General features: G+C 40.3%; 1 protein-coding gene across 2 annotated transcripts in view; it reads left to right on the top strand.

Moving 5' to 3' along the window:
• LOC311094856 (uncharacterized protein) overlaps positions 1-10,582 on the top strand; it is a 36,752-nt gene extending 26,170 nt beyond the window's left edge. For both annotated transcript variants that reach the window (XM_084133040.1, XM_084133039.1), the window contains 9 exons: positions 2,239-2,347; positions 2,429-2,535; positions 2,681-2,751; positions 4,431-4,568; positions 5,121-5,216; positions 5,470-5,598; positions 6,590-6,733; positions 9,427-9,502; positions 9,857-10,582. In XM_084133040.1, the coding sequence (XP_083989166.1) occupies positions 2,239-2,347; positions 2,429-2,535; positions 2,681-2,751; positions 4,431-4,568; positions 5,121-5,216; positions 5,470-5,598; positions 6,590-6,733; positions 9,427-9,502; positions 9,857-9,936 (950 nt within the window). In that variant the 3' untranslated portion in view covers positions 9,937-10,582. The remainder of the gene's footprint in view (positions 1-2,238; positions 2,348-2,428; positions 2,536-2,680; positions 2,752-4,430; positions 4,569-5,120; positions 5,217-5,469; positions 5,599-6,589; positions 6,734-9,426; positions 9,503-9,856) is intronic.
• The last annotated feature ends 449 nt before the right edge of the window (positions 10,583-11,031 follow it).

Below are 11,031 nucleotides of genomic sequence, written 5' to 3' on the forward strand. Positions count from 1 at the left end.
GTTCAGTTTAGTTCATTTTCTGTCTTGTCTGTATTAGTTCTCATTAGTTGCCATGGTGTCTGATTAGTCCAGTTGTTCCTGTTCAGTGTCCTCATTTACCATGTGTACATATACTTCCTTTTCTGTTCAGTCCCTTGTCGGTTCACATTGTTGTTTAACGTGGTTGTTTCTGTTCTGCCTGAGTTCAATATGTAAAGACTGTGTTTCACCCTCACCTTCGTCGAAAAAAAAGGGGGGAAAAGGAGAAAATAATCAGCATGGACTCACCAGCGCTGCGTCTCCTCTTCCTCCCGGAGAACAGGAAGTATCTGGGGTACTTGGCCTGGATTCTCCGGAATGGTGGCCTATGCCTCATAGCCAGCGAGCCCGAGGCGCCCACCGAGGTTGTTCCAGAACCAGAGCCGGATGACTTCAAAGCCCCGGAGCCGACGCACGCGGATCAGTTCATCGCAGAGCCAGGAGCCTGTACCCTTTGTGAATGGTACGCACCACCCACTGTAATATGGTTAAGTTTTCCAGGCGTGTTAGCGAGGCACCATGTGCCAGCACCCAGGAGGATGCAACACTTCTTGTTGAGTGAGCTCGCAGCCTGAGCGGGCAAGGCACGCCTTGTGCTTCGTTAGCCAAGGCGATGACATCCACTATCCAGTGGGCCAACCTCTGCTTGGAGACAGCCTTTCCCTTCTGCTGGCCTCCGTAACAGAAGAAGAGCTGGTCTGAGGTCATGAGGCTTTGAGTTCTGTCCACGTACAGTCGTAGAACGCGGACGGGACAGAGAAAAGCCAGGGCTGGGTCTGCCTCCTCCAGGGGCAGTGCTTGCAGGTTCACCACCTGGTCCCTGAAGGGAGTTGTAGGAACCTTGGGTCTCAGTACCACGTGGCCGTCACCCGGCCAAAACTCTAGGCACGACTCGTCAACCGAAAATGCCTGCAGGTCCCCTACCCTCTTGATGGAGGCCAATGCAACCAGCAGCAAATTCTTCATAGACAGAAGCTTTAAGTCTGCTGAGGCTCAAGAGGGTATGGAGGGGGGCTGAGGAGGATTTAAAGGATAATTCCGGTATTTAGCACTTTGAGTCTCTTTTCTGGTTTGTTTTGGATGAACTATAGTGGTGGACACAGAAATGTTGACGATGGGTCCTGTCTCGACTTTTTGTCGTAGCCAGCCACTCTAAAGCGGTCAAAGGCGATTCTACACGAGTCAAAAAGTCGAGACAGGACCCATCGTCAACATTTCTGTGTCCACCACTCTAGTTCATCCAAAACAAACCAGAAAAGAGACTCAAAGTGCTAAATACCGGAATTATGCTTTAACCTAAGGAACCTGACGACCAGGTCATGCTTATCATTGGTGTCTAAGAACAGATTTATACTTACATGTTATCATTTCTATTCATTTTCCACTGAATTGTGCGATCTGAAGAGCTTGAAACGGGAAACAGAGCGTTGTTTTTTTTCTGTGCATGTCTGTTATAAGTCTGAAAGCTCATTCGCTCTAGAGCTGTCAATCATATTATGTGATCATAACTCCTGCCCTTCCGGATGACGACGTTGTGTTAATTTCCTCGTTCTGAGTACTGCACATAAACAACTGAGAGAAGTAATTCTACAGATGAAACATGAAGCCAAATAAATACATGATTGTGACAATATTTGTTTTGTATGTGTTTCTCATGTGGCTTGGGGTATTTTTTATAACAATAAAAAATGAGAAATACTTGCATGAGAAATGCTAAGAAGGTGTAGTGTTTTATTATAACCACTACTAATAATGCATGTCTGCCAGTTAATTAATCACTTTAAATCAAAGTTGGAAGTTATTACACACACTCCACGATGGTTTCTGTGTAGTACCAAACTTTATTTATCATATTTTACTGTTGTATGTTGTGCAGCAGACGAGGTTAAAGCAAAATGGGAAAACCTACGAGATACATACATGAGGAAAAATGTATTCTCGGTCAGTGCCATGTATCGTGCAGGCGTGAATTAGCAGAAGGCAATCAATTGTTTAGTGTTCAGTGTGAAAGCTCTGTTCATCTGCGATTCACTTTATTATGTCACGCTCAGTGTGAAAGGGCCTCAACATTTCAAGCAGAATTCTCAATGATTAAGTCATTGTGTCTCCCACTCTGTAAATCAAACCTCCATACGCCTACTGTATATGTTAACTCTCTATTTCATGCTTCCATTTAAAAGAATATTAATATCAAATCACTTTGTTAAATTGATTTTGAAGGAAACATTGGATTAAGAAATCAGGGGGCCACTTGCTATCTGAACTCAGTGCTGCAGATACTTTTCATGACAGAAGATTTCAGAAATACTGTGAGAAATACAGAAATAAGGTGAGTTTTTTTATTATTGTATTGGAGATCATTAATGCTGCTGAATAAAATTTCCAGTTATAACATCGCTCTGTTTTACAGGGTCAATCCAATTGATTTTCATATTGCACAATTGTTTACGGATTTAAAGTCTGGAAAGAAAGGTGTCGCCACCACTGAGAGAATCACAGATGTACTTAACGTTAATGGTAGGGTTTGTATTTGTCATTCACACATGAAATTTTGAAATGAAAATGTGATCATATTTAATGGTGAATTTAGTGTTGACACTGGAAAAAGAATAGTGTTATTCTATTATTTAATTCTCTAAAAGTGTGAGTATTATTTCATCAGTTTATGAGCAGCAGGATGCAGCAGAATATTTCCAGAAGATAATGAACATGGTGAATCCAGAGATGTCTAAGGTGATCAGAGAAAAAAAAAAAACATTTTTTTTTAAAGTGTTTCGACTAGATTGTGTTTTATATAACTGGGCTAATGTTGAAAAATAAGGGACACTGTACATCTATAGACATGTAAGGCTTTATTTTAACTATCTGAAACGCAAGTATCAAGCGCGAAACGCAAGTAACTTTGTGGGCGGATCTCGGTGAAAATGGGTTGGTCTGAAGTAGCTTCATTATTCACATCAGAGCGTCATCTCACATTCCCTTTAAGAGCAGGCGCGCTTGTTCCATGGCGGATTGCTATTATAACGGCGGATTTGCCAGGAGCGGTTCACAGCCGAGGAGACCGACGTTCTCGCCAGGGCCGTAAAACACAGAGAAGTGACATTGGGGATGGAGAAACACACCCAGATTAGCTTCGGTTAAACAGGCGTATGATAATTTGGGTAAATGTGTAAAATAGATTTATGCCTATTTTTTCACATCTTCATGGACACAACAATGATTTCCCTCGCGTGTTAATATTTTTCCTTATAATAATGTATGATTTTCTAAAAATGAGAACTGCTGCGTCTGTGTAGATGAGAGAAGCAAAGTGTGTGTGCACACGCTACATTGATTATGGCCAAGCATGCAGGGTGCGAACTACGGGGGAGCTAGGGGGAGCTCGGCTCCCCTTAATAAGACATGGGCTCCCCTGAAAACGGGATTTGTGAAATTTTGGGGGGTCTCAAAAAATATTGGCAATGTGTTATTTTGACGTGCAATTTCAGTTTTGTGTAATGTGATCATCGTGTATTATTATGTGTAAAATAGCAAAAATATCATTCATTCATGCAGGACGGCGATTTAAACCTACCGGTAATTCACTTCAATAAAGATAACTATGCTATTCTTGTCATGAGCATCAAGGTGTGGTGGCGCTGCATTATAATGACTGCATTATATTTTTATATTTTTATTTATATTTTTGACTGCATTATAATGATTTCTTAATTCAGAATATAATCAAGATTGCGTAGGTGGATGTGTTCGGGGAATTTGCCTGTTAAAAGTATAACATTCAAAACCCCTTAGATGAACGAAATGGCTCGAAAAAAGATTCTTTCATTTTGATGAACGAGATCGAACTAAAGAGTCAGTAAATGATTCAAACTTCCCATCCTCGTATGGCACGCGCATAACCAATACCCCCCCCCCCCCCCCCCCCGTTTGAAAAAAAAAAACCATCAACAAAAGTGGGCTCCCCCCAAAAGACACGGTATAGTTCGAACACTGCAAGCATGCGCCCTTAAAATAGCATATGAATAACATGCACAACGCGCCACTGACTTTAGACGAGGTTTCTCCTGGTCAGTGGCGGAATTGTTTTCTGAAACTGTAAAATAGCACCAGGGAACGTTTGCGCCGGATCACGCCTCCTCTTTTCGCTGAACCGCCCCCAGGAGCGCAAGTTCATTCCCTAATTTACCGACGTGCGTCTGTGGAGGGAAGAGTTCGCTGTGCGTCGGGTGCAAAATAGGAATGATACATGCGTCGCTGTACAAAGTCAATTGCGCTGGGTGCAAGATAGGGCCCGTAGTCTATTGTTATGGATGAAATGGTGAAAGACATCTTTTTGTTAAAAATCCATTTAAAAACATGCTCCGCAAATAATAAGCACAGATTAATGTCAGTTTCCACAAACATGTTTTCAGGTATTCCAGGGAGAGTTGGAGCACAACACCATGTGTAAAAATCCAGGAAAGGAGCACCCACTTGTGACGCGTCATGAATCCTTTTACATTTTTCCCATCTGTATGGAAACATATGCCTTCGATTCTACCATAAACATGGTAAGCATTTTCAGTCAAGCTTTATTTCTATAGCGCTTTTTACAATACAGATTGTATCATAGCAGCTTTACTGTAATAACGGGAAATTAATGCAACAAAGTTTGTCTCTGCAGATCTAGAAGAAAATAGCATCATAGTCCATCTTAACCCTTCAGTTCAGTGATGGTTCATTTCTTTTGTAAAAAAAGTTATTGATTTAGTTCATTTATCTATACAGCCGCTCTGGAGAAAACCGTGATGTCATCGTCCAGCTCAGTTCAGTTCTCATATAATGGTGTCAATGCAGGCGGATCAATAATATTGGAGAATATTATACAATATATTCAGAGCGGTGACACTCACATGTCACTCCTAAACTTCTATAAACTTCATTGTCCAACATATTAAGGAACTTGTTGATATAATATTTATTCAGACATTACACATTCAACAGTATCAAGAATCAGATGTCCAATTACAAGTTTATATTCATCCATTAATATTTGGATTCTAGTAAAAAATTAATCTTGAAAAAAACAATTACTGTTTATTGCACTGTTTATTGTATTTCAGCAAAGCTGTTTTGACTCATGTTTTGAACCAATCAAGACATGTGAGGACGACCAAGTGAAATGTCCAACTTGCAAAGAGCCGGTGGACACGGAAATAGTGAGTTTTTTTTTTTTAGCTTAATATATGGAATGTTATACTTCACACTGACTTGGACATCACATTTATTTTCCCCCTACATGTATTGCATTATAATAAGCAATAGAATATAGAATTTAAATTATTTGCCTATAATTTTTTGTAGAGCAGAACCAGTCACACAGATGATGATTTATAATTGAGGATGGTTGATTACTTAAACATACAATTGTAATAAGCTGTTCTCTCTGTGCTTTTTCTTTTTTCTTTTTAGAAGTGTAGTATACATAAACTCCCTGCAGTTCTGGTTGTGCAGCTGGAGAGATTTCAACTGGATTATTACACCATGAATTACAAGAAAAACAACTCTACAGTGGAAATTCAGTTCCAGTTATCAGTGAAAGTATGTTGAATTTGTGTTTTATATGAGGGATTAAAAAATGCTATTAAAAATTTAAAGAAAACGAGTAGAGCATGTCCTGCCATAAATCATGTGTTAATAATATTAAAACAGTAATATGTTGTAGGAAGCATTGTCTAGACAATATAGGCAATATTAAAAGGTTGAAAGTCGACACTGAGAGACTTTGTCTGAAGTCACACCCTATACCATCATCCACTATTCCCTATTAGTTTATCAAAGTCCACCCAATAAAGGGAATGAAAACACATGAGTGAATTCAGACACTGATGAACACCTGCTGATAACAAGCAGAATCACTGAAGGAAAGAGAAACAACAAGAACAAAAAAGACTGACTTCCAGCCACAGACTTAGATGAAATCAACTGAATAGAAAAGACATCAAAGCTCTCAAGATCTGATTAAACAACTGCAAAATCTAAAGCTCCTGACATAATAATAAACAAACTGAAGTATTAGCTATTTTTTGATTAGCTTTATTGGGAAATTGCTTTGAGAATAGCATGATTTTGTTATGTAAAAAGGGCATTCACAATGCAAATTGTGCCCTAACAATAAAAACAAACTTTTTGTATATTTTATAAGAAGGTTTGATTTTCATTGTCAATAACTCTTTTGTTAAGGACTGTGCATTATACAGTATGTGGTAAAAAGTGTTGAACATGAACCAGTAACTTTTATGTGGAGAGCATGAGGGGGACCAGCACAATATTACACAGGTTTTAATGTTGTGGCTGATTGATGAATGTGTTTAAAAAGAAAAACTCTATGTTTTACCTATCTGTGTTATTTATTATGGTCACATTCACTCATTCAATTGTTTGTTAACTTTTTAATGAGTTAATTATTATTAGTTAATTATGTCTTTACAGAACGGCTTTAAAACCGGTTACACAAAAAGCCATTCTGCTCATGTTTCATAAGGCTCAATGAGTGAAAGCAACAAATAAGTGTTATTCTGTGTTTCTTCAGAATGGCCGTGGAGATCAACACAAGTATGATTTGTATGCTGTAGTGAAACATTCTGGATCCTTCCATGGTGGACATTATTACGCCGTCATCAAGTCATTTGAGGATCATCAGTGGTATGAGTTTAATGACAGCACTGTACGCCAGGTGAACAGTTTTTGATATTTGGCTAAAAATGAGTCCTGTATTATGGTAATACTTTACAATAAGTTGCCATTTGTTAACTTGAACTTGTTATTTGTTAATCATACTTGATGTTTATGTTATTTACCACAGTTAAAGGAATAGTTCACTTAAAAATGAAAATAACATCATCAATACTCACCCTCAAGTTGTTTTAAACCTGTATGGATTTCTTTATTCTGCTGAACACAAAAGAAGATATTTTGAAGAATGTCGGTAACCAGACAGTTTATGGACCCCATTGACTTTGTAGTAGTATTTTCTTTCCTACTATGGAAGTCAATGGGGTCCATCAACTGTCTGGTTACCAAATCAGAGTAAAGACCCTTACCCATGGTAACATGACTGTAATTACTGCTATTGCTTGGTCACCACAGTGTTGTAGTCGAGTCACCAATGTCGAGTCCGAGTCGAGTCTCGAGTCCCGAGTGTTCGAGTCCGAGTCCAAGTCCGAGTCACCAAAGAAGAGTCCGAGTCGAGTCCGAGTCGAGTCACCATTACCTGAGTTCGAGTCCGAGTCGAGTCTCGAGTCCCCAGTCCCCAGTCCCCAGTGTTCGAGTCCGAGTCGAGTCATCAAGGTTGAGTCTGTGTTATATTTCAAGACTGCCTACATTTCTCCACTCTGGCACCTTTAAAGAGCTGATATAATTGTAAAAGAGGGTCTACATTAAACAAAAATGACACCGCTGTGTTAACAAATAAAACTTTTGATTTCAATAATGTAGGCTATTAGTTGCCTAAATATTAGTTGCAAACAGGAGGGCTTTAATAGAAGGACAAGAGAAACCACATGACAATGACAACCAATGACAGAACAGAACTCTAAAGGTTGTGACATACATGAAGCCGAAGGTTGAAGATGTCATTGAGTGTTTGTGGCCCTAATTATGTGTGTTCTGCTCTGTTGGCACTAGTCAGATCCCTTTAACATTATGAAAAGAAAATTGTAGAGAATTTAGCAGGACTGGAGGTGTCAGAATAAACACAATTGCATACTACCCCACTTCTTATTTCTACTATATAGGTAAGACAGACGTAGTATGAATAATAGGCCTAGTATGCCATTACAAACTGACCCCATGACATGCACACTTTTGTTGTCATCAAAAAATCTGGCCAATTGCATATAAACAGTGACGTCGTTATGAACTGCTCCAAGACACGAAGGTTGAGATCCAAATGCAGCTTTAATTAAGGGGCAATCCAGACACGTAATCCAATATACAGGCAATAGGTCAAAACACAGGTAAGCCGTCCAAACAAACAAACAAACAAAACAGGCAGGGGTCAAAGGCAAAAGAGTAATCCACGGAACAGGCAAAAAATCCAAAAACCAAAAGACATGAAACCAGGGAAAACGCTTGGAAATGCAGTGCAACAACAAACAAAACTTTGCAGTGAGTGAATGAGTGTACTTGGTATAAATAGGCTGAGATTAACAGGGTGATGAGACACAGGTGAATGCAATCAGTGATGATGAGTCCGGGCAGTGAGTTATGGGAAATGCAGTTTGTGAGGGAGTGATAATAGTCTGGTGTGGAGTGCCCTCTGGTGGCTCTCAAGGGCACTCCAGCTGGTGACCGTCACATAGCCCCCCCTCGTGGAGCGGAAGAGGACCTGGAGACTGCGGCAAGACGGGAAGCCAGGGCGGAGCAGGCTGAGCAGGCGGCCAGGGCGGAGACGACCCTTCTGGGCTACAGGGCGGACTAGACAGTTCAGGAGACAATGGCGGCGGGGCCTCCATGGTCCTATCAAGGGACCTCCTGCCCCCCCAAAAAATTTCCTTGGGGGCGGCTATGGGGTTATGGGCAGGAACAGACACCGGCTCAGGAACAAACACCGGTTCAAGAACAGGAACAGACACCGGGACAGGAACAGACACCAGCTCAGGAACAGGAACAGACACCGGCTCAGGGACAGGCGTGGCGGCGGCCATCTCTACTGAGGGCTCAGGCGATGTGGCGGTGGCCATATTTGCTGAGGGCTCAGTTGACATGGCGTCGGCCATCTTGTCCGGAGACACTGGCTCGGCGTTGGCCATCTTGTCCGGAGACACTGGCTCGGCGGCAGCCATCTTGTCTGGAAACACTGGCTCAGCGGCGGCCATCTTGTCCGGATACACTGGCTCGGTGGCGGCCATCTTGTCCGGAGGTACTGGTTCGGCGGACGTGACGTGAACAGGCTCTGGATTGGCGGACGTGACGTGAACAGGCTCTGGATTGGCAGACGTGACGTGAACAGGCTCGGATTGGCAGACGTGACGTGAACAGGCTCTGGATCGGCAGACATGACCTGAACAGTCTCTGGCTCTGCGGGGCTGATGTGATGTGATAAATAAATTGCGTCATTGACTTTAGACCAGGTTTTTGTTGGTGGCTGGCATTTGTTCTGTGAAAAGCACAGACGTGAACCAATAAGGCCTCCATATTCGGAGAAAACGGAGTTTCCCCATATGCGTCAAACATAGACGCAATGCGAGTGAACCGTATCAAAAGGGAATATATTTTTTTCTCCCATCTCATATTTTTTCCACCATCATGTCCCTTCCGTATGACTCCGTAGAATCCTGATCTTTATGTGCAGTTATTAATTGATGAAATATTAATGTTCTTGTGGTGTGTTGTAATGTGTTTTATGTTTCTCTTTTGCCTTTCCAGATTGATGATTTACTAAACCCCTTCCACTGTAATAAAGCCTACTTTCTTCTCTACAAAAAAAGTTCAAACGAGTCAGGTATCTATTCAGTGTTACTAATTTACAAACCAGAAATACATGAACAATCTGAAGGGTACATTTAAAAAGAGAATTACCTAAACTATGTCAATATAAAAGATTTGATCTATACAATACATGACCAAATGTTAGTGGATATCTCTGATTAAATAAGTTTAGTTTTTCTTGTAAGTTTCTGAGATATCATGGACAGAACATTGCAACATGTGGATTACTTTTATACTGCCTTTATGTACTTTTTGGAGAGCTACAACTTTGGTCCCTTTTGACTTTCATTGTGTATACACAATGATGAAAGAATTTTCATTTTTGCTTGAACTATTCCTTTTACTATTCCTGATCCTCAACCTACAGAAAATGTTCCTCAGGATCCAGATAATCGGTCAGAAGATGAGAATAATGAGACCGATGCAAAAGCAAACACCATCAGATGAATCTAAACCTGAAACACAATCTCTGTCAGATCCAGAAATAAAGCAAAAAACTGACACATGTGTAAAACAGTCAAGCGATGAAACAAAAGAAAATGCAACTGGATCTGACCCCTAAAAATGAGTCTTCAGTTTTCCAGCATCTTCTGTATATTTGAACTATTTCCCCAGCAGTGACTGTGTGATTTTAAGATCCATCTTTTCACACTGAGGACAGTTGAGGGACTCAAACACAACTATTACAAAGGGGGGAAACATTCACTAAAGCTCCAGAAGAAAACATGATGCATTAAGAACCGGGGGTGTTAACTTTTGAACTGGATGATCGGGGTAAATTGTACCTATTTTGTCTACTGGAAAACATGTAAATAGCTTCTGAAGGGCAGTACTAAATAATAAAAATAAGATAAAATTTGTTAACAAATTTAGAAACATTTCTAAGAACAATCGTTAATTCACATAATGTACTGTCTACAATACAATATACTAATAGTATACTATATTGCATACTATACAATAGTTCACATTCTGTACTGTATGTGTTTAAACTCTAATTCATAAATATGGTTAAAATATGAGGATTCCTCCCAAAGGTTTCTTGAAATTTTACATTGCTTCAGTATTGGTTTCCATTGTATTGATAAAATCTAATAAAAAAAAATTCACGAATCTTTTTTAGACTCATTTCTACATTATAGAAAAGCAAATATCATGTGGGTAAAAAAATAAAAATAAATTCTCAGTGGAAAAACATCAGGTCTGATGGGGATAATACTGATTGACTCTGTCTCCTCTCCACCGATAAGATCTGATGCACTATGGCTGCTGTCCAATCCAATGTGCACTCTTGATTCTCAGCGGATTGCCATCAAAAGGAATGATTAACACAAATGTCATGTAAACATGGTTCCCTTTCAAGGGAACTCGCGCTGCATCGATTGGCACTGAGGGAACGCTTTGCGTGATGACGTCTTAAAGCACTTAAAATCAGTCCAATGGTGTGAGGGAGCATCAGAGGTGGGTGATGACCAGGAAACTATAAAGCCTGCCCAAAACAGCAAAGCGCTAGCTTCTTTGTCTTCAGTAGCGCTCATTGTG

The sequence above is a fragment of the Abramis brama genome (genome assembly GCF_963993115.1).
Source record: "Abramis brama genome assembly, chromosome: 13".
NCBI lineage: Eukaryota > Metazoa > Chordata > Actinopteri > Cypriniformes > Leuciscidae > Abramis > Abramis brama.